Source organism: Entelurus aequoreus, linkage group LG09 (genome assembly GCF_033978785.1).
Source record: "Entelurus aequoreus isolate RoL-2023_Sb linkage group LG09, RoL_Eaeq_v1.1, whole genome shotgun sequence".
Lineage (NCBI taxonomy): Eukaryota > Metazoa > Chordata > Actinopteri > Syngnathiformes > Syngnathidae > Entelurus > Entelurus aequoreus.
The window spans coordinates 32,874,903-32,899,987 of record NC_084739.1 but is presented as its reverse complement, the minus strand read 5'-3'; the positions used below and the strand labels follow the sequence as shown (position 1 = coordinate 32,899,987).

The 25,085-nt window shown below is 38.5% G+C and overlaps 1 protein-coding gene across 4 annotated transcripts in view; it reads right to left on the bottom strand.

Annotated features, from left to right (window-relative positions):
- LOC133657362 (arginyl-tRNA--protein transferase 1) overlaps positions 1-25,085 on the bottom strand; it is a 97,957-nt gene that overhangs the window by 49,336 nt on the left and 23,536 nt on the right. The window contains exons 7-9 of one of the 4 annotated variants that reach the window (XM_062058610.1): positions 14,566-14,694; positions 13,588-13,716; positions 8,904-8,936 (exon numbers count right to left, since the gene is read on the bottom strand). In XM_062058610.1, the coding sequence (XP_061914594.1) occupies positions 8,904-8,936; positions 13,588-13,716; positions 14,566-14,694 (291 nt within the window). The remainder of the gene's footprint in view (positions 1-8,903; positions 8,937-13,587; positions 13,717-14,565; positions 14,695-25,085) is intronic. The other 3 variants (XM_062058612.1, XM_062058614.1, XM_062058613.1) reach the window with 3 other exon arrangements.

Here is a 25,085-nt window from a genome sequence, read left to right as displayed (position 1 = left end):
TATTATAAGCCAGAATAATTAGTAATACTTTAAGACTCTCTATCTCAATACAAAGAATATTTGAAGTCTTTGAGGTATAAAACCGAGAAGAATTAGTAATAATTTAAAACTTATCCTAATATAAAGAATCTGTGAAGTCTTTGAAGTATGAATGCAAATGTCCATGTAATGCTTAAAGTTGTAAATTACAACACTTAAAGTCTTTTTAAGGCTGCGTTTCTAATGTGTGCATAAATTTGTCTGTGTGCATGTACACTTTTCGTTATGGCCCAGATGTTACTAATCACATAACGCTTTGTGCCTGCAAAATAGAAGTTTCAGCAATGTAATTAGTATGAAGTTTGTTTTCCAACCATTTTATGTCAAAAAGACTGTAATGAAATAGGTCTGTTCCTTGTCTGTCGTCTAAACTAAAACCCTTTCACTTTTCTTTCATGAGTTAATATACCTTCTTCATGTAGCTTTATATCAGAGGCTAACAATATTAATGTGTTGATGTGGTTTTACTCCACATTGGCTATGACTGACTGGCAAGTAGCCGAAGAGAAACAAAATAATCGACACTTATTTGGAGGAAGACTCTATGGTGTGTGTGTTTGGGCGAAATGTCCATCTGTGTAAGCAGGCAGCCTGTTATTTCTTGGCACAGTTTCCATGAAAAACACTCGAGTCTTTGTCGGGGAATCAAAGTTATGGGTAAAAAGGGATACTGTCCTATTTTATGTGTGTATGGGGTGACGGTGTGTGTTTGAAAAAAGAAATAAATGTTCATTATTCTACAAAACCCAAACCCAGTGAAGTTGGCACATTGTGTAAATCGTAAATAATCGGAGAACCCGGACTGTTGAACAAATTAAGCTGCACATCAAGCAACAATGTGAAATAATTCCACCTGAAGTGTTGTTAAAAGGAAAGACGATGTAACACAGTGGTAAAAATGCCCCTGTGCCAACTTTTTTGCAATGTGTTGCTGCCATTAAATACAAAGTTAATGATTATTTGCAAACAAAAATACGTTTCTCAGTTCGAATATTAAATATCTTGTCTTTGCAGTGTATTCAATTGAATATAAGTTGCAAATCATTGTATTCTGTTTTTATTTACGATTTACACAAGGTGCCAACTTCACTGGTTTTGGGTTTTGTACTTTGAAAATACATTATTGCAATTGTATGTGGACGTACGAGCGGTTAAGGTAATGTGTGTTTGTTTATAGATTCATACCATGTTCAAGGCTGATGCTGACTTTCTAAACTGCATGTCACTTCAAATGACAGTTTAACAGTTGCGTTCTTGTAACTGTAAAAACAAACAATCTAAACTTCTCTGGAACACTTCTAACGACCACAGAGCTTTTCTTGTTCCCCCAAATCACTTGCATTAGGCCTCAAAACTGGACCCAGTGAGACAGGGAATGTCAGTTTTCCTTTAACTTGCATCAAATGGGAACTCCCATTGTGAAACTGTAGATGTGGAAATAAAGTGTACTTGCCGCTAATGATGCTACTAGTGTGTATGAATTGCTAAATACTGCAAGAGAAAATTAATGTATGAAGGAAATGTGTAATAATACCATGACTTGAAAGCGGACCACATTGATAAAACAGCAATAACACCAAAATTGTAATTTTTTGTCTAAAAAGGTAGAGTTTGCACTTTCATTGACTAGTGATGTCACAGTGTGGGCTTCTCTCAGTCAAAGTACCGTATTTTTCGGACTGTAGAGCGCACTGGGCTATAAGCCGCACAGACTAAATTTTAGAAGAAAAAAACATTTTTCCATTTATTAGCCGCACCAAACAATAAGCCGCAGATAGTTTTTTACACAGTAGGATTATTTACTTAATTGTAATTATTAATTACAATAATAATAATTCATTAAATAATTAATAATTATTTACCTTAATTGTTTCCAAACGGTGCATGTAACGCGGCAGTAAAACTGCTGATCAAACAAAACAGAAGTAATTGTCATGGACCCACTAACTGCGGAAGCTCGCACTCCAATCAGCTAAACGGACTCAATAACTACAATGTGAAGTTTGGGGAATTTACTGAGGAATTTGTGAAACTGAAACAGACACAATACAAAAAGAATGCCATTGTAAGTTAACAATACTAACACACACTCATGGATGCGTTAGCATATTAGCTAATGCTAACGATGCTAACATCATTACATTACAAAAATGCATGAAAACACTCCTACAGGCATCACACATGGGATAATTAAGTAAGTATAAGTTTTAGTTATACTGTAAAACTTACAAACGTTGCTTGGAGTGATCAATGAAGAATCCACACTAGTAGAAACGCTATAAACAGCTAGAAGACTGAACGCCACTTATACTTTCGGTTGTTGAAAGCACTAAGTGGAAGGACACTGCGGCACCTGCGGTGGGCACATTTGTCCAAAAGATGGCACCATAGCACAAAAATAAAACACCCTGTCAGTGTTTTTTTTTATTTTTTTTTTTAATAAAATTATTTTTATTATGGCCGCCAACAAAGAAAAATCCATTATTTAGCAGCTCTATTTTATAAGCTGCTGGGTTCAAAGTGTAGGAAAAAAGTAGCGGCTTATAACCTGGAATTTAAGTTATCTACATTTGGACAGGAGTCTTGTAGTGCGCATGCCCCACGTCACTTCACCATGGTCATGTGAAGAAACCCATGCATGATTGCTGTTCATCATGTTAACTTGTGCTGATGTCTGGCTTTGTATCGGACAACATACATTAATTAAAAGGTCTGTTAGGGTATGTAAATATGTATATTTTAAAATTACAACATCTGTGTTCTAACTGGAACCATCTGCAATATAGGTGAATTTGAACCCCTAACACGCACGTGCACACACACACATAAAAATGGTTGCCTAATGGCAGCAGTTGAATTTGGAAACATATTGTTTGCATACATTAGAATAAATGCAGGGGAAAGTAAACCACACACACACACCACATGGTGTGTGTATTTTAATAGCCTTCAGATTGGAAACAGATGCAAGCCGACACGCTGAGGTAGAACAGAGAAGCCACATACAATAACGCTGACATGGGAAGTGAGGACCGGGTGGGAGATCAGAGACTGGAATAAAAACAAGTTGGGTGATGGGGGAGGTCATACGAGTCAAGATGGCATGCTAAATCCATCAGAGATGAAGAGTGAATGGAAGCAGCACGTGAGAAGAGTGTGTGCACGCAGAAAGGATTGTTCAGCTTTGGGGTGATTAAAGCTTGTCCCTTGTACTAACGCTTATACTAATGATGCTCATTAAGGAAGTCCCAAGGGAAGCCACATAGCAACTCTACAGGGATTGTATGTGTGCACCTTATTGCAATTAAAGGCCTACTGAAACCCACTACTACCGACCACGCACTCTGATAGTTTAAATATCAATGATGAAATCTTAACATTGCAACACATGCCAATACGGCCGGGTTAACTTATAAAGTGCAATTTTAAATTTCCCGCCACACTTTCGCTTGAAAACGTCTCGGTATGATGACGTATGCGCGTGACGTAGCCAGTTTAACAGAGGTATGGCTTACCCATTGAAGTCAATACGAAATAGCTCTGTTTTCATCTCATTATTCCACAGTATTCTGGACATCTGTGTTGGTGAATCTGTTGCAATTTGTTCATTGCATTATGGAGAAAGAAGCTGAGCAAGCAAATAAGTTGTCGGTGCGAAGCTGATATTTTGTGAGGGAAGTCAGCAACACAACACAGCCGGTGTTTGTTTACATTCCCGAAAGATGCAGTCAAGATCGAAGAACTCGGACAACAGAGACTCTAACCAGGAGGACTTTGATTTGGATACACAGACGCGATACCGTGTGCTTCCAAACAATTGATCGCTTGCTATAACTAGCTCGAGCTAGGAGCTAGTTAATTTCTGGCATATTAAATATAAGCTTGGTTGTGTTGTGGCTAATAGAGTGTATATATATGTCTTGTGTTTATTTACTGTTGTAGTCATTCCCAGCTGAATATCAGGTCCCACCCGCGCGCTTCCAAACATTTGATAGCTTGTCCGTACGTGTGTGTCACATACGTAACTTTGGTTAAATATATAAGCTTTATGAACCTTGGGTTAGGTCAGGGGTCGGCAACCTTTACCACTCAAAGAGCCATTTTGGCAAGTTTCACAAATTAAAGAAAATAATGGGAGCCACAAAAAAAAATTTAAAATTTAAAATGAAAAACACCGCATACAAAGCTTAAATAGCTTTGTGCTATGTTAACCAGGGGTCTCAGACACACGCACCTGGACGCACCTTAATATGGAAATTTGATGTTAGTGCGGCCCGCGAGTTTTGAATGAATGGCGCTTGATAGCGTCATACTTGCCAACCCTCTCATTATTTCCGGGAGACTTCCGAATATCAGGGTGTGATGGCGCTGCTTTTGGCGCCCTCTACAGCCTGCCCAAACAGTGTACCTGCTCGACCACATGTAGAATGCAGCTTCAGCTTGCTCACGTAAGTGACAGCAAGGCGTACTAGTTCAACAGCCACACAGCTTACACTGACGGTAGCCGTATAGAACAACTTTAACACTGTTACGTTACAAATATGCGCCACACTTTGAACCCACACCAAAAAAGAATGACAAACACATTTGTGGAGAACATCTGCACTGTAACACAACATAAACACAACACAACAAATACCCAGAATCCCATGCAGCCCTAACTCTTCCGCTCAACCGACGCACGGAGGGGGGGGAGGGTTGATGTATGGGGGGGTTTGGTGGTAGCGGGGGTGTATAATCTAGACCGGAAGAGTTAGGGCTGCATGGGATTTTGGGTATTGGTTGTGTTGTGTTTATGTTGTGTTACGGTGCGGATGTTCTCCAGAAATGGGTTTTTCATTCTTTTTTGGTGTGGGTTCACAGTGTGGCGCATATTTGTAACGTAACAGTGTTAAAGTTGTTTTATACGGCTACCGTCAGTGTAAGCTGTGTGGCTGATGACTAAGTATGCTTTGCTGTCTCCTATGTGTGCAAGTAAAAGCTACATACAACATGTGGCCGGGCTGGCACACTGTTTGTAAATGCTATAGAGGACAATTACTGCAGTGCAATTAGGGCACACCCTTAATTTAGTAATTAGAGTGAAAATAGGATTATATTAGCCCTGGGAGTTTTCTAGGAGAGGCACTGAGATCCATAAGTCTCCTGGGAAAATCGGGGGGTCGGCAAGTATGCAGCTGAGCCGCATCAGAGTGGTCAAAGAGCCGCATGCGGCTCCGGAGCCGCGGGTTGCCGACCCCTGGGTTAGGTGAACGGTCCTTTGGGCTGAGTGAGTGTGTGTGTTGTGCAGGTGTTTGAATTGTATTGGCGGGTTATATATACGGGATCCCGTCCATATTACCCGCTCGAGCTATAACTAGCTTGAGCTAGTAGCTAGTAGCTAGGAGCTAGCATAACAAACACCTAGGTGTTTGTTATGCGGGATTAATTTGTGGCATATTAAATATAAGCCTGGTTGTGTTGTGGCTAATAGAGTATATATATATGTCTTGTGTTTATTTACTGTTGTAGTCATTCCCAGCTGAATATCAGGTCACCCTCGGCTCTCACAGCATCTTCCCTATCTGAATCGCTTCCAGTCCCCACATTTTCCTCATCCACAAATCTTTCATCCTCGCTCAAATTAATGGGGAAATCGTCGCTTTCTCGGTCCGAATCTCTCTCACTTCTGGCGGCCATCATTGTAAACAATAGGGAATTTTGTGGATATGTTCAATTGACTACGTCACGCTACTTCCGGTAGGGGCAAGCCTTTTTTTTTTATCAGATACCAAAAGTTGCGATCTTTATCGTCGTTGTTTTATACTAAATCCTTTCAGCAAAAATATGGCAATATCGCGAAATGATCAAGTATGACACATAGAATAGATCTGCTATCCCCGTTTAAATAAAAAAAATTCATTTTAGTAGGCCTTTAAAGTTGTTGTGTGTCCAAAAAGTGTGCATTCTGGGTTTGATTACAAGTGTAATTGTCCTGAGTTAACATGTCCACTAGTGTTTCTATAGGCTAAAGTTCACCAAGCCTGCAGAGACCTCAATGATGGCTGGCTGCAAATGTATGTCACTCAACAACTCTAAGTGTGCCAGATTTTAACCATGAATCAATCAGTATACTTTGACAAAAGGAGTGATTCACACATTATTTCAAAAGTATATTTCTCACCATTTCAATTACTGTGCATCTTCTCAATGGCCAATACACAAATTATACTTGGACATACTGTAATTTAGAGTCAGAGTACAGCTTGTATAGCCCTACATATGTACTATGGAGTAAAATTACTTAACACATATTCTCTAAACAGTTATAAACACAAGTAAGTACAAAACAGTTGTGTCTTGCTTCCAGTCATGGCGGTGTGGGACTGCATAAAGCATGATCTCCTCCCTTCAGAAACTGGAAAGCATGACTGTGTATTTATATGATAATAACACCAAACACACCTCCAAGATGACAAGTGCCTTGGCTGAGGACATGTTAAAGTTAAAGTGCCACTGATAGTCACACACACACACACTAGGTGTGGTGAAATTAACCTCTGCATTTGACCCATCCCCTAGTTCCACCCCCTGGGAGGTGAGGGGAGCAGTGATCAATTATATCTTGTTCACAAGTGAGGGAAGAGTGGATCGTGAGCTCGACAAGCGGATCGGTGCAGCGTTTGCAGTGATGCGGACCCTGCATCGATCCGTCGTGGTAAAGAAGGAGTTGACCCGGAAGGCAAAGCTCTCAATTTATCAGTCAATCTACGTTCCCATCCTCACTTATGGTCATGAGCTTTTGATTATGACTGAAAGGACAAGATCACCGGTACAAGCGGCCGAAATGAGTTTCCTCTGTCGAGAGGTGGGGCTCTCCCTTAGAGATAGGGTGAGAAGCTCTGTCATTCGGAAGGAGCTCAAAGTAAAGCCGCTGCTCCTCCACATCGAGAAGAGCCAGATGAGGTGGTTCAAACATTTCTGAATTATGCATAAAGTTGGATATAGGGAACAAATTAACCCTTTATTTATAAAACCAAAGATATTGAAATGTAATTTTATGGTGCATTTGCAAACAGCTATGTACATCAATTCTTCTCAACAAAAGAGGAAAACTATAACGGAAAGAGAACAATCTAATTTAAAACATTTGTTTGTACATACAACACTGAAACCTTTAGTATATGGATTGGATGCATGTGGAGTTCAATTATGGAATGGATTAAGTAAATAAATCAAACAATGGACTAATATGACCCAGTTTATGAATCTGTTCAAACTACAAGTGTTTACAAAGTACAACGAAAGAGGAATTATGATAAATGAATATATTGAAATAAGATATTATTCATCTCATTAAATAACTTATTTAACTTCTTATGAGAAGAAGTGATGTATTTAGAGCACATTGATGTAAATTGTGTACAAATTGAGAACAGAAAGTACATCCATCCTGGAGCCCATCTCAGCTGCATTCGGGCGGAAGGTGGTGTACACATATGTTTTAGTAGTTGCTATGAAGTGAAAAGGGGATGGATTAAATAAGCCTCGCTTCATCCTACTCCTTTTTAGATATATTGTAAAGAAAAATTTAAATATATGATGAATCATATTGATACTGTGTACATGTTCCAAACACATTTCAACCAACAAACTAACCAACAGTAAACATAGACACTTTGGGTACAGTTTGGACATGTTCACTGTGAGGCATATTCACTTGTGTTGTCACTGTTTAAACAACAATGGTTGTTTTTGATAGGTATTCAAAAGAGGGAGAAACATAATCTTAAGGTTCTAATGTACAGTATTCAAGTCAAACTAGATTTGATGAAATAAGTGGATGTATTATTATAAGTATATGTAGATGTAAAAATACCAAATATGTATCCTGTATACTGCATTTTGTTGTGTAACAGGTGTATTGTGTATTTTATTGTTGATTAAGGATCAGATGATTACATCTGAGTAGACATTAAGGTACAAGCTTTAGCTTTTTTTTGCTCCTTTCCGGACACATACTATGTTTCTTTTTATTGTTTTAGTGTAATCTTATTGTTCTTGTCAGATGGCAATATTGTTTGGAAATGCTATTTTGTTTGAACTGTGTGGATAGAGTGTATTTTTTTGTTTGTTGTGTTCAAAATAAATTAATTTGAAATGTGTTTTGTATTATTTTTAGGTGGAAAAAAATCTGTACCACAATAAGTTATATCCAACATTTTGTCATATACTATTGTCTCTGAAGTAATAATAATATAACTAGAATATATTGGATTTACATAGCACTTTTTTTCAAGTGCCTCCAAACGTGTTACACAGAGAACCAATCGTGCATTCATTTAGTTGACTGTCAAAGTTTGCTCGTGCTTAATTATGTTAGCCATTGGATCTGTTGGGTACCAAAAAGTGACCTGTTGAACGGTTTCAACAAGTAGTAATATCTACTGAAACTATAGCGCAAAGCAGCAATGACTCCCACTACATCAAGGGCTGATTATGAAGTCTGGACGAAGTTTGTATCACAACACAATCTGGACGCCAGATTTGAACATTTCTCCCTAATCACATCCTTTCACTTCCAAGGGCTTCGATAATTCCCCCATATGAAACTATACCCCTTTCCTGTATCCCTTCACCACCACTTAATCTCGCTAAAGAGCTTGAAAAGAGAAGGCAAAAAGTTGAGTTGCTAAGAGATGTAAGAGGAAAGGAAATTACATTTGAATTAATTTGTCACAGTAATGTGTCAGCAATGTACTAAAATCTGTAATTGAAGAACTACACATTGTGTTAGTTGGAAAATTGTGGCAAGCAACACATATAGACACAGATATGAAAAATGGTTTCATGCAACTGTGAAAAGACCAGAAGAGTATACATACCTCTAATGGTGAATCGCAGAGAAATCGCCGGAACTATTGCAGGACAAAGAGAAGGAAAAATCAGTTCTCATTACCCCTTAAATTTCACAAAGCATACATAAATGCATTCCTATTTCTACTATGGTCATATACATAAGTCAGCTCTCAAAGGTTTGTCTTTGTCTAAATGTTACATATCAAATAACCCCACAGTAATAACATGAAAAGAAAGATTGTGTTGACACAAATGAAAACATTTAGGCAGTTAAAATTAGACAAGTGGAGATAATTTTGGAACGTTAAAATCTGGTATCCATGTTCTCCATCATTTTAGGTCTATATACTTCATAGGAACTATTATCATTGCACTTTCTTTAGTAAGAGTGAAACTGCTTCAACTGCACAACAACATCCCACAGGGCATGTGTATGTGTCAAAGAAGAGCAAATAAAAGTTGATAAATGTTTCCACTATATTTTCAACATTTTTGAACCAGGATTGAGAGCAGTGTGTTTGCAGGTGAGCTTGACATGCCAGTCGAAAATAACTAATTATTTATACTGGTTTACTAAAATTGAGCCACCTGGATAACAAATATAATAACATTTACAGAACAAACATCGCCGTGACCTCTGCAGATGCTTAATAAAAGTAATTTAGTCCGCAAGTTCCTTATAGTGCCAGTAAACTTTGCCACGAGTAACTTAACAGTCAACACATTACCAACAGCAACGCTCCACAATGTTCTGTATGCTGAAAGGTCCAACCACCAACACTATTGAAAACTCACAATAAAACAGCTGCAGTGAACAATTTCATTTTAAATGGGCTTCTCTAAAACCACAGTCTGTTGTTGCGTAGAACTGAACTGAGTATTCAAACCTAGCAATACATGCATTTTATTTTAAACATTTTACAGGCACTCGTAGGAGCACTATTCAAGCAGCCATACCACAACTTTACTCCACCTATACATGAATTTGACATTCACTACCTGGACAATGGACAACATTCTGTTTTGAATAAAATAAGGCCTAAATGAAGTTCATTACTGAATAAAGAGGAATAGACAGTGAAATTTGTGGGTCTAATCATCGAACCCAGACGACAACAAGAACTACCATGTGAATGCAATCTCAGCTTCATTTTTCTGATGCAACCACACAATGCATGTAAACAGATTGTGGCGTGAGTATCCTCTGGAGTATTCTCATTGGCAACACGTGGTGTACATCACTTCCTTTTACTCTTCCTTTCCTACAGTAAACACTCATCTGTGTGCGATTAAGATGGTAAGCAGTCTCAAACACATGCAATACTTACATTATAAACACACTAATTTGCTTAGGCAAACCTTTACCGTGAATTGATTACGTGGACCCCGACTTAAACAAGTTGAAAAACGTATTCGGGTGTTACCATTTAGTGGTCAATTGTACGGAATATGTACTGAACTGTGCAATCTACTAATAAAAGTTTCAATCAATCATTCAAAGACATAATTCCTACTTGGGATGTTTGTGATTGTGCTCTTTAAATTAAACACTTGCGCTGCTCTATTGTAATCGTTGGTGTTACAAAACGTTTTCACCCTTTCACAATAAAAAGGTACATATTAAGAAAAGAATAACAAACTGAAAACGGTGGAGCTGTTCATTTATTCTGCTGCTAATAAAATATAAAAGGACATTTGTAAATTGGAACAGTTGAAAACAGCGTGAATGTCTTAATACTTTCAATAAATAATTATTCCTTACATTTATAAAGCGTGCTCAGAGATCCCATTATTCATTCAGTCTATGATCACATTTGGTGGTGGTAAGCTACACAGCTGTCCTGGAGTTTACTGATGACAAGCTTTTGTGCAGTAGAACGCCTTTTCATCTACAGCCTTTAGATCCTCCAAGCTGCATTGGTCACCCAGGAGTGGGCAGCTCAACAGGTGTTGCATGCATTCTTCAGATGTACCACACTCGCAGGCTGTGTCTGTTGCATCAGCATAGCCCCATTTAGCCATGTTGGTCTTGCAGTGGCCAATGCCCGTGCGAAGTCAGTTGAACGACTTCCACGTATTCCATGTAGATTTATGACCTGGTGCTAGTTCTTGGCTGGCATTGGCAGTTTTGCTAAGTGTTGGTTTGCAATGCGTTTTTCCTGCCACTAACCTGGCTGTTAGAGAGGACTGTAATTGCACTGATTCAGGCATATATCATTCCAGGCTAAGGACAGCTTGGTACCGACTTCACGATTGAGGAGGTAGAATAAGATATTTGGGGTCGTTGCTGGGCTAGCTTTCAGTTGATTGTCCTTGTAGTATTTTGTCATGTTATCTAAAGCTGTTGAGAGGGTAGCTTCTACAATGCATTTGGAAAGTATTCCCAGCTCTTCACTATTTCCACATTTTGTTATGTTACAGCCTTATTCCAAAATGGAATTAATTAATTTTGTTCTCAAAATTCTACAGACTATTGTTTGGATTCAAAATGACGTCACGCCCGGCTCATTGAATATGCGTTGTGGTCAAGCTAGTGTCTGTTCTCAATGGGTACTATGCGCCATTTAGCCTTTCTCGAAAAAAAAAAACCAATGCTTGCCTTGTTTTTTGGCCGTACGAACCATTTAAATTGCGACAAGGATAAACGTTTCTTCAGAGTTTCTCGAGAGCTAATCTAGAATGGCGGAAGAGTGCAAGATTTTACAAAAGACAACGCCAAAAGTACCACGCACTCTAGTACAAGGGAGCAGAGCCGAAGAATGCAAGAGTTTGCAGTGACCACACTGTTAAAGGATCTCATCGCAGGGCCAACACAGATAGACAGACAACATAAGCTTGGCACACCTATCTTTGAGGGTTTGCGCCCATTTTTCTTTGCCCATTCCTCTTTGCAGCACCGCTCAAGCTCCATCAGGTTGGATGAGAAGCGTTGATTTTCATTCAGGATGTCCTTGTACATTGTGGCATTCATCTTTCCCTCTACCCTGACTAATCTCAAGTTACCACCTCTCAAAAACATCCACACAGCATGATGCTGCCCCCGCTTTGCTTCACTATAGGGATGGTATTGGCCATCCCAAAATTATGCCTGGCATTCACACCAAAGACTTCAATCTTTGTCTCAACAGACCAGAGAATTTTGTTTTCCGAGGTCTGAGAGTCTTTCAGGTGTATTTTGGCAATGTTTTACTTAGAAATTACTTCCGTCTGGCCACTGTACCACATAGGCCGATTGGTGGATTACTGCAGAGACGGTTGTCCTTCTGTAAGAGTCTCCTCTCTTCAGAGAGGAATGCTGTAGCTCTGACAGAGTGACCATCGGGTTCTTGGTCTTCTCCCTGACTAGGCTAAGATGAATGCATAAATGTACAGACACATCCTGGATGAAAACCGACGCTTCCTATCCAACCAAAAGGAGCTTGCGAAGTGCTGCAAAAAGGAATGGGCAAAGAGGGATGGGAGAAACTGCCCAAAGATAAGTGTGACAAGCTTGTAGCATGTTTTAAAAAAAGCCTTAAGGCTTTAATTGCTGCCAAAGGTGCATGAACAAAATATTGACCAAAGGCTGTTAATTAGGGGTGTGGGAAAAAATCGATACGAATTCAAATCGCGATTCTCACGTTGTGCAATTCAGAATCGATTCTCTTCTTCTTTTTTTTTTAAATCGATTTTTTTATTTTTATTTTATTTTATTTTTTTTTTCATTATTTATTTTTTATTTTTTTATTAATCAATCCAACAAAACAATGCAACCATAACAATTCAATCCAATTCCAAAACCAAACCCGACCCAGCAACACTCAGAACTGCAATAAACAGAGCAATTGAGAGGAGACACAAACACGAACGACACAGAACAAACCAAAAGTAGGGAAACAAAAATTAATATTATCAACAACAGTATCAATATTAGTAACAATTTCAACATAGAAGTGATTAAAAATCCCTCATTGGCACCATCATTAGACATTTATAAAAAAAATTAAAAAATGAACGATAGTGTCACAGTGGCTTACACTTGCATCGCATCTCATAAGCTTGACAACACACTGTGTCCAATATTTTCACAAAGATAAAATAAGTCAGATTTTTGGTTCATTTAATAGTTAAAACAAATTTACATTATTTTAATCAGTTGATAAAACATTGTCCTTTACAATTATAAAAGCGTTTTACAAAAATCTACTCTGCTTGCAAGTCAGCAAACTGTGGTAGATCCTGCTGAAATCCTATGTATTGAATGAATAGAGAATCGTTTTGAATCGGGAAAATATTGTTTTTAAATCGAGAATCGCGTTGAGTCGAAAATATTCGATTTTGAATCTAATCGCGACCTCAAGAATCGATATTGAATCGAATCGTGGGACACCCAAAGATTCGCAGCCCTACTGTTAATACTTATGTACATGTGATTTTTAATTTTTCTTATAAATTTACAAGATTTTTCACTTTTTCACATAGTAATTATGGGGTATTGAGTGTATAATTTTGATGATAAAAATGTATTTATTCCACTTTGGAATAAGGCTGTAACATAACAAAATGTGGAAAAAGTGAAGCACTGTGAATACTGCACTGCATGTCGTGAATGTTAGCATTTTTAACTGCTTTACCGAAGTATTCAGCATAAATTTAGCTCTTTGCTCCAGGTGACACTGGCTGGTAATTGGTGTGTCCTATTGGCAGTGCAGAACAGAAATCATGCAGTACCTCACTCTCACCACATGCGCTGGGGTCATCCCCATGAATGGCCATCTGGTAGCGAGCGTACAGCGCCACAGACTGCTCATAGGATGCAGTGAATTGTGGGTCCTCAAAGCTGACTGCTACGAGCCTCACCTTCAAGCACAAATGTAGAGGGGAAAAGCAGTGAGGTTCAATTTGAAAAAATAATGTTTGGGGAGATTATTCAAGTCTCCTAGTTAGTGGTTATTGCAGGAACTGGCTGATTTTACTATTACACAAAAGGGACAAACAAATGAAACCAAACAATATAATTATAGGAGACTGTATGATTTTAAGCAGTTGAAGATAAGGCTAGTGCATAGCTTTAATCTGACTTCACCAAAGCCTTGAGACCCCTCTCAATGAAGCATCTCCGAATGGTCAAATTGACAGCAGCAAATTGATAGAGCTTGGTTAACACGGCCGTGAACGTTACTCAAGCATGGTGCCTAATCTGTTACACCAACAAATAAAACCGTTGTCTGTCCATGCCAACTTCTATCGTCAATTTGGGGTGATAAAAGGGGCACTGACGAAACTAAAATGTGAAAGCTTGAAGAATTCGGCTGTCAAGCTGCCCCCCCAACCCAGACCAGAATAACAGTCCCACCTGCGGACTAAAGGCCAACTCAAGACACCTGGAGAAACACTGCTCTCAACCATGCCGTATGGAAACATTTTTCTCTAAATTCTTGGATTACTTTTCTTTGCCACATAGATGCGATTTTAGACTGAAACCTAATGGTTTTAATTTATATAAACATTTTAGATAATTTCCCCAAAAGCCTTTTATTTTCTGCATGTGCAAATCTGTATTAAAAAATAAACCATTATAGTATTACATCTAAAAGTAAAAGACTACAGAAAAGATCCTTTTGAAGTCCCTCTGGATGCATGTCTATCCTCTCCCACCCGCTATGAGAAGTCCAACAGCAGCTTGACCTATGCCTACAAACCCCTGACCTGGCTCTCGGAGGGTTTGTCAGGAGGGTCCTTGTGAATGGCCATCTGGTAGAGTTTGTACACCTGGTAGGAGGCGTCGAAAGAGGCTTTGAACTGCGGGCAAGGGGGATTGGAACGCACTAGCCTCACCTTCAAAAAGAATACGGGCAGACAATGGTTAACATCAAATGAGAGTAAAGTGAAGAGCAAAGAGCCTAAAGAAGTAAACACAACAAAGAGAAAACAGTGGTGTATTTAGTGTGGCACGAAAGACTCACACAAACACATCTCTCTTCTTTCTATATGATATCATTATGCCTTTAAATCGCAAAAAAGGAAATTATTTCTTGGAGCCTTTAGCTTTGTTCTTAGTGGTGTCTGCTGTCTTGCAGACTTACCAGGGAACCAAAACAACATAGAGACAGATGTGTTATATGTTGTATGAATTTGCAACATGACCCACAAATACCATTTTATAAAAAGTACTGACAGAAAACAAAGATTACTCCAGTGATTTATCATGTCCTTTCAGGTAATGGTCAAACCATCCAAATCATTTTCATTACTAACACGCATATTAAAAATCCAATACGATTAATATACAGCCTTCTATATACTGTATATCCATACACTCTATGCTTTTCAGTCTTCATTGGGAAGAACAAGACAGACTTATCAAAGAAAGAAAAACAGTGACTGTATCTAATGTCACACAAACTGAAAATTAATTACATTTGCTGAGACTCTGGCCCGTTTCATTAACCGCCTATTCAGCAAGGAGCTTTTATTGGCTGAAGAGGCTGTACCGTTTGAGTCTGCAAGGCGGAAAGGCTAGGAGCTTGAACCTCAAGTTTATTTGATTTGGACCTAAGAGGGACAGTCTCAAATGACTACTTGGCATCCACTTCTCTTAGTCAAACAGAGATATTGGGCCTCATACATGAAAGCACATTTCTCAAGTTTAAGCTTGAATTTAGTTTTACAGTTGAAGATATGTTTTGATAGTATAAACTACTTGTAGCAAGTTGACACCACCTTATACAGTGCATCCAGAAAGTATTGACTTTTTTCCACATTTTATGTTACAGCCTTATTCCAAAATAGAATACATTCAGTTTTGTCTTCAACATTCTACAAGCAATACCCCATAATGACAATGTATTTTTTTATTTTGTTAGTTTATTCAAAAATAAAAAAATCACATGTATATAAATATCCACAGCCTTTGCTCAATACTTTGTTGATGCACCTTTGGCAGAAATTACAGCCTCAGGTTATATGTGAAGCTTCGGTGCACAGTCATTTTCAAACCTCTCCAGAGATGTTCAACTGGATTTAAGTCTGGGCTCTGGCTGGGCCAATTAAGGACATTTATATAATTGTCAGGAAGCCATTCCTTTCATATCATGTCGGTAAGCTTAGGGTCGTTGTCCTGCAGAAAGATGAACTGTTGCCCAGTCTAACTTAAAGAGTGCTTCGGAGCAGGTTTTAATCCAGGATGTCTCTGTAAACTGCTGCTTTCATATTTCCCTCTATCCTGAGTAGGCTTTTAGTTCCTGCCGCTTAAAAACATCCCCACAGCATGATGCTGCCACAACCATGCTTTACTGTAGGGATGGTATTGGCTTGGTGATGAACGGTGCTTGGTTTCCTCCAAACATGACACCTGGCATTCACGCCAAAGAGTTCAATCTTTGTCTCATCAGACCAGATAATTTTGTTTCACCTCGTCTTTCAGGTGCATTTTTGCAACCTACAGGTGGGCTGCCATGAGCTTTTTACGAAGGAATGGTTTTCGTCGGGCCTGGTTGGTGGATTGCTGCAGAGATGGTTGTCTTTGTAGAAGATTCTCCTCTCTCTGACAGTGACCATCGGGTTCCCGGTCACCTCCTAGACTAGGGCCTTTTGCCCCCGATCGCCCATCTTAGTTGGCCGGCCAGCTCTAACAAGAGCCCTGGTGGTTTCAAACTTACGGATGATTGAGGCCACTGTGTTCATTGGGACCTTCAAGGCAGCAGATATTTTTCTGAACACTTCCCCAGATTTGTGCCTCGAGACAATTCCTTCAACTTTGTGCATCAACTTCATGCATCAACTGAATTTACTACGGGTGGACTCCAATTAAGCTGTAGGAACATCTCAAGAATAATCAGTTGAAACAGGATGCACCTGATGTCACGTTTGAGCTTCATGGCAAAAGCTGTGAATACATATGTACATGTGATTTCGTAGCTTTTTAATTTTATTACATTTTCAATACTCTCTAAAGAAAACTTTTATACACATTGTTATTATGGGGTATATTGTGTGTAGAATTTTGAGTAAAGAAATACATTTATTCCATTTAGGATTAAAGCTGTAACATAAAATGTGAAAAAAGTGAAGCGCTTAGAATATTTTCTGGATGCACTGTATAGTGGTGAAAAATATTTTTTGAGCGCTATCACAACAACTCTATGTAACACCAACAGCCTTGCTCAATAGTGTTTGAATACAGCAAAACAAAAAATGTGTAACTTTGATTATGATGAACGTTTCATTACCTAAAATGGTCTTTCCACTGGTGCCAACATAGATGTGAAAACAATTACCGTATTTTTCGTATTATAAGTCGCAGTTTTCTTTCATAGTTTATCCGGGGGTGCGACTTATACTCAGGAGCAACTTATGTGTGAAATTATTAACACATTACCGTAAAATATCAAATAATATTATTTAGCTCATTCACGTAAGAGACTAGACCAGTGGTTCTTAACCTGGGTTCGATCGAACCCTAGGGGTTCGGTGAGTCAGCCTCAGGGGTTCGGCGGAGGTAAAGACGCATCAGACTTATCGTGTAAATAAAAACTTCTCCCTATCAGCGTATTATGGATACCCCAAAACAATGTTCCCTCTAATTTTCCATCTGATTTGCAGGTTGTTTGATTGATCGATTGAAACTTTTACTAGCAGATTGCAAAGGAAGAGAATACATTATATGAAACAGTACAGTTTACACAGTACAGTACATATTCCGTACAATTGACCACTAAATGGTAACACCCAAATAAGTTTTTCAACTTGTTTAAGTCGGGGTCCACGTTATTCAATTCATGGTAATGTGTGTAAGGTGTGTAATTTGTTGTGAGTTCATGCACTGTGTTGGTGTTGGTTTTGTTCTTTGAACAAGGTGATGTTCATGCACGGTTCATTTTGTGCACCAGTAAAAAAACATATGACTTTTTCTTGAATTTAAAAAAAAAACATTTTATTTTTCACTAAAGAAGGGTTCGGTGAATGCGCATATGAAACTGGTGGGGTTCGGTACCTCCAACAAGGTTAAGAACCACTGGACTAAAAGTATAAGATTTCATCGGATTTAGCGATTAGGAGTGACAGATTGTTTGGTAAACGTATAGCATGTTCTATATGTTATAGTTATTTGAATGACTCTTACCATACTATGTTACGTTCTCAGTTGGTTATTTATGCGTCATATAACGTACACTTATTCAGCCTGTTGTTCACTATTCTTTATTTATTTTAAATTGCCTTTCAAATGTCTATTCTTGGTGTTGGGTTTTATCAAATACATTTCCCCAAAAAATGCGACTTATACTCCAGTGCAACTTATATATGTTTTTTTCCTTCTTTATTATGCATTTTCGGCCGGTGCGACTTATACTCCGGAGCGACTTATACTCCGAAAAATACGGTACACATTTTTCATGGAGGTGAGTCAGCAAAGTTATTTTGCTTGAGACTAAGACAGTAATTTTAGATTATTTTCAGGGCTGACAAAATTAACGATTTCACTAACGTGATTATTCACAAAAAAATTGCTACTTTAGATAAAATTGTTATCAAGTTTTGTGCAAATAAATGACATGCATTCAAGTAAAACGTTAAAAAAAAGTTAATGGATGACATTCTGACAATACAATTGCATTGTGTCTTTTCTTAAGCTAATTTAATCATCAGTAATTATTCATGATAAATACAAATTCAAAAATGTAAATAATCTGATTAAAAAAATAATTTGACAGCCCTAATATTCTTATTTGGATGGGTTCTAAATTAGGTTAAAAACTGTGTTAAGTTGTCACAGAAGAATGTGATCACTTTTTACATACAGTACATTTTGTCCACACCATTTGTCATGGTCCTTAGCTCTTTAATTTAGGCGTTTCTTTGTAAACACATTTTAATTCATTATTATGTTAGTGATGCAGGAGAATCAAAAATAAATTAAAAATAACAAAGTAGATTTGGAAGGGCTGTGTCAAGTCAACTGGAATTTGAAAGACTTCCTTTGAAATCATATGAACATTGTGCCCCCTGCTGGGTAAAATCTGAACATATATATTTAAAAAAATGAATTATAATACCTATGCAAATGTAGAAAGGTAAATGCTAAAGTAATCATGCTAAAGGATAAATTCAAAAGAACAAGTTCAAAAGGCAGCGTCAGACATACAGATATTGTTTCTGACTATTATTTCTTTATTCAGCTAAAGGGCTGGGGTGTTCTCCTGATGTGGTTCATACTTCATGGATGAACATCTTCACACATGGGCAAATTTTGACTTTAAAAGGAAACTGCATTTTGGTGGGATTTTTGCCCATCGTTCACAACCATTATGAGGGACAAGAACACACGTTTTTTTTTCTTCTTAAGGATTTTTAAAGGGAAACTGTATTTTTGGGAATTTTCAGTATCATTCACAAGCCTTATGCAAAAGAAGCAAACATGATTTTCTTTTTTTTTGCATTCTAAATTAAAAAATAAATGCAATCAAAAGTCCGCTTACAATGGAGATGAAGGGAGTCGCTCTATTCTGCCAACAAAGCCCTTAAAAAAACATTCAAAAACCTCTATTAAGGTTTTATATACAGGTAAAAGCCAGTAAATTAGAATATTTTGAAAAACTTGATTTATTTCAGTAATTGCATTCAAAAGGTGTAACTTGTACATTATATTTATTCATTGCACACAGACTGATGCATTCAAATGTTTATTTCATTTAATTTTGATGATTTGAAGTGGCAACAAATGAAAATCCAAAATTCCGTGTGTCACAAAATTAGAATATTACTTAAGGCTAATACAAAAAAGGGATTTTTAGAAATGTTGGCCAACTGAAAAGTATGAAAAAGAAAAATATGAGCATGTACAATACTCAATACTTGGTTGGAGCTCCTTTTGCCTCAATTACTGCGTTAATGCGGCGTGGCATGGAGTCGATGAGTTTCTGGCACTGCTCAGGTGTTATTTTTTTTTTTATTTATTTTTTTTTTTAATAATGTCCTGCCCAGCTTCTCGGGCAAATCATATAGCAGATGTAGATGCCCATATCGGCTGTTCAGATTTACTTTACAAAAGAGAAGTGTAGGATACTTCTCTTGTTGCCTTACTTGTATTTTGACTTTATTAAATGTATTTATATTATCATTTGGTGCAGCCGGGCCGGAGCAGGAGGGGATAGAAAGAGAGAAAAAGGAAGACAGAGGGGGGAATTGTGGGGACAAGAGGGGGATTAGACAGAGAGACAAAAACAACAACAGCAAACACAACAACAACAACAACAACAGAGCAACATCAGCAAATACGACATGTACAAATATGATGGTAAAAGTAATAGCAAATAAGCAGTTAGCGAAAATTAAAAAAAAAAAATACAGAAATGACAATGAGCATTATTACACTAAAAATGGAGCAATATGAATACCAATAGAAATAGTGCTATTGATAATAAACAATACCAGTACTTTACCTTTATTATCAACAATACAATTGTTCAAATGCAACAATACATATACGTAATGATAACTTGAGATACGAAAGAATGCAGAAAAATGGAGGGGAAGAAAGAGAAGCAACCTTAACCTTGTAGATTGTTATAGTAACAATAGGTTAAGCTTTGTCAGTGTGCCATGTGTTATACCCAGTTTACCCTAGGGCAACAACGTTAATATATGTTTGATGAAACGTGATTATGTGCATGAGTGTATGTGTGCATATGTACTTGTATATGTACAGTATGTGTATGTGTGCTTGTACAGTGAATGTATATGTACAGTATGTGTATATGTGTGTACAGCGAATGTATATGTACAGTATGTGTATACAGTATGTGTGTTTGAACAGTGAATGTATATGTACAGTATGTGTAAATGTGTGTTTGTACAGTGAATGTATATGTACAGTATATGGATGTGTGTGTTTGTACAGTGAATGTATGTGTAGTATGTGTATGTGTGTGTTTGTACAGTGAATGTATATGTACAGTATGTGTATATGTATGTTTTTACAGTGAATGTATATGTACAGTATGTGTATACAGTATGTTTGTATAATGAATGTGCGTGTGGATGTACGAACTTTGAGTGTGTAAATATGTACTGTATTTATTTGTATATGTATGTGGGAGCGTAGGTACCTATGTATGTCTGTATGTATGTGTGTGAGTATATGTGAATTTGCATGTACAATACATTTGACTCCCAGTGTGTGCGGGAGCCAGAGTACGGCCCCAGCCTCCCCGAGAACCCATCCCACAAACAGTAGGTGTGGTGCCCAGGGAACCAGGGGCCACCGCCCCCACGCAGCCAAGCCGGACAGCGACAGGAACCCCAGAGCCTGGCCCACCGTGCCGCCCACAAGGGCCAGCAGCAGGCCGCAGACAGACGCACCCGGCAGAGGACAAGGCACGGGAAAAACAGGGGGCAGCCAGACCCCAAGCCAGCGAGAGACCACACCCCACACGGACAGAAAGGCGGGACGCCCCGCCCGAGGGGCCCGGAGACCTCCCGCAACCGGACGGGAAGACCGCCTCCGCCCCACCGGCAACAGGGCCCCCACGAGCCCCCCCCCACCCCCGGAGAGCGCGGCGAGGCCAGCCCACGGCCACCCCACCCAAGCCGGCCGCCACAGGACCACCCAGCACGGGGCCACAGGAACCACCCACCCCACCCGCAGGGACCCCAACGATGGAGATGGAACAACCAGCAACCGCCCCGCCGAGCCCCCCCCCCTGAGGTAGGGGAATAAATAAATAAAATAAATAAATACATAATAATAATAATATTAATAAAATATATTTAAAAAAAAAAAAAAAAAAAAAAAGGAAAAAAAAAAAAAAAGGTGTTATGAGAGCCCAGGTTGCTCTGATAGTGGCCTTCAACTCTTCTGCGTTTTTGGGTCTGGCATTCTGCATCTTCCTTTTCACAATACCCCACAGATTTTCTATGGGGCTAAGGTCAGGGGAGTTGGCGGGCCAATTTAGAACAGAAATACCATGGTCCGTAAACCAGGCATGGGTAGATTTTGCGCTGTGTGCAGGCGCCAAGGCCTGTTGGAACTTGAAATCTCCATCTCCATAGAGCAGGTCAGCAGCAGGAAGCATGAAGTGCTCTAAAACTTGCTGGTAGACGGCTGCATTGACCCTGGATCTCAGGAAACAGAGTGGACCGACACCAGCAGATGACATGGCACCCCAAACCATCACTGATGGTGGAAACTTTACATTAGACTTCAGGCAACGTGGATCCTGTGCCTCTCCTGTTTTCCTCCAGACTCTGGGACCTCGATTTCCAAAGGAAATGCAAAATTTGCTTTCGTTTCCACCATCAGTATGGTGTTCCAATATATAAATAAACACCTATATATACATGTATATATCTATTAAAATTTTCCTGAGGGAACTCTTCTGAAGGAATCAATAAAGTACTATCTATCTATCTATCTATCTATCTATATATATGTATACAATAATCTCTGGCACATGCTAACATTTTTGTTGACCAGCCAACAATAAGGAAAACATCAAACAAGAGTGGAGTTCATGGGCGGACACTGCTAAGGAAGCCACCGCTGTCAAAGAAAAACGTTTGAAGTGTGCAAAAGAGCACCTAGATGTTCCACAGCACTACTGGTAAAATATTCTGTGGACAAATGAAACCAAAATTGAGTTGTTTGGGAGGAACACACAACGCTATGTGTGGAGAAAAAAAGGCACAGCACAACAACATCAAAACTTTCTCCCAACGGGGAAATATAGTGGAGGGAGCATCATGGTTTGGGCTGCTTTGCTGTCTCAGGGTCTGGACGGATTGCTGTCATCGACGGAAAAATTAATTCCCAATTTTATCAAAACATATTACAGGAAAACTTAGGAGCACTTGTCTGTCAACTCAAGCCCATGAAAGGATGGGTGATGCAACAGGACAATGACCCATAAAAGTAAATAATAGAAAATACGCATTCTGGAGTGGCCCAGTCAGATTCCTGACCTCAACCCAATTGAGATGCTGTGAAAGGACCTTAAGAGAGCAATTCACACCAGAAACCCCAAGAATATTGCTGAACTGAAACACTTTTGTAAAGAGGAATGGTCCAAAAGTCCTCCGGACCGTTGTGCAAGTCTGATCTGCCATTAGTGAATGTTTGGTTGAGGTTATTGTTGCCGAAAGAGGCTCAACCAGTTTTTAAATCCAAAGGTTCACATACTTTTTCCACCCTGCACTGTTGTGTTCAATGAAAAATGAAAACATGTTTTTTTGTGCCGTTTTAGTTTAAGCAGATTGTATTTGTCTATTGTTGTGACTTAGATGACGATCAGAACACATTTAAAGTCCAATTTCTGCAGAAATTCAACTAATCTCAAAGGGTTCACATACTTTAATGTATATACATTTCTATATACCATATTTTTCGGACTATAAGTCGCAGTTTTTTTCATAGTTTAGCCGGGGGTGCGACTTATACTCAGGAGCGACTTGTGTGTGAAATTATTAACACTTTACCGTAAAATATCAAATAATATTATTTAGCTCATTCACGTAAGAGACTAAACGTATAAGATTTCATTCGGATTTAGCGATTAAGAGTGACAGATTGTTTGGTAAACGTATAGCATGTTTTATATGTTATAGTTATTTGAATGACTCTTACCATAATATGTCACGTTAACATACAGGCACGTTCTCAGTTGGTTATGTATGCGTCATATAACGTACACTTATTCAGCCTGTTGTTCACTATTCTTTATTTATTTTAAATTGCCTTTCAAATGTCTATTCTTGGTGTTGGGTTTTATCAAATAAATTTCCCCAAAAAATGCGACTTATACCATACTTGCCAACCCTCCCGTTTTTAGCGGGAGACTCCCGGTATTCAGCGCCTCTCCAGATAACCTCCCGGCAGAAATTTTCTCCCGACAAACTCCCGGTATTCAGCCGGAGCTGGAGGCCACGCCCCCTCCAGCTCAATGTGGACCTGAGTGGGGACAGCCTGTTCTCACGTCCGCTTTCCCACAATATAAACACCTTGCCTGCCCAATGACGTCATAACATCTACGGCTTTTAGAGAGTAGAGTGCACAACTGCGCACACAACAAGGAGACGAAGCAGAAGAACGAGGAAGTTAGACATGGCGACGCCGTCGACGAGCAAGATGAAGAAATACGCTTGCAAGTTCCAAAACGAATGGAAACAAGAATTTCAGTTCATCCAGGACAGTTCGAAGGGGAAGGGGTATGTATGTTGCCTGTACATTTTGTAGAACAGACGTCTCCATTGAACACGGTGGCCGAAATGATATACTCATTCATGAACGGAGAAGTTAAACAGGACAATGCTGCCATCTACTGGATAGCCTCCGGGACACTGAAATTCAAGTATTTATTTTATTTATATGTATAATAAAATTAATATATATATATATATATATATATATATATATATATATATATATATATATATATATATATTTATTTATATATATATAGCTAGAATTCACTGAAAGTCAAGTATTTCATACACAAATATATATATATATATATATATATATATATATATATATATATATATATATATGAAATACTTCTGTTGGTGAATTCTAGCTGTAAATATACTCTCCTCTTAACCACACCCTTAACCGCGCCCCTAACCACGCCCCCCACCCCAACCACGCCCCCCCACACCTCCCGATATCGGAGGTCTCAAGGTTGGCAAGTATGACTTATACTCCAGTGCGACTTATATATGTTTTTTTCCTTCTTTATTATGCATTTTCGACCGGTGCGAATTATACTCCAAAGCGACTTATACTCCGAAAAATACCGTACACACACACACAGACATATATAAATATATATATATATATATATATATATATATATATATATATATATATATATATATATATATATATATATATATATATATATATGTGTGTAAAAGTTGGTGACCACTGTTTTAAAGCAAATTTTGTAAAGTTGCCAAACAGTGAAACTGTAAATTACGGCATCACACAACGCTCTAACATAGTTTTTTAAAAACATACTTTTTCTTCCTAAAAAAAATGAGCAGTTACATTTTTGTGGTACCTAAAAACAGTGTTAAAGGCTTTATTTAAACCATTGTGTTTTCTTAATCAAAAACTGGAAGTCCAGCATTGCTGTAGTTACGGTGTTTGCATCTGGTTCAAGTCTCGGTCAAGACCAAAAATGACATTAGTCTACCAACCTCGCTGGCACTGATTTTTTTTACATTGTCTAAAG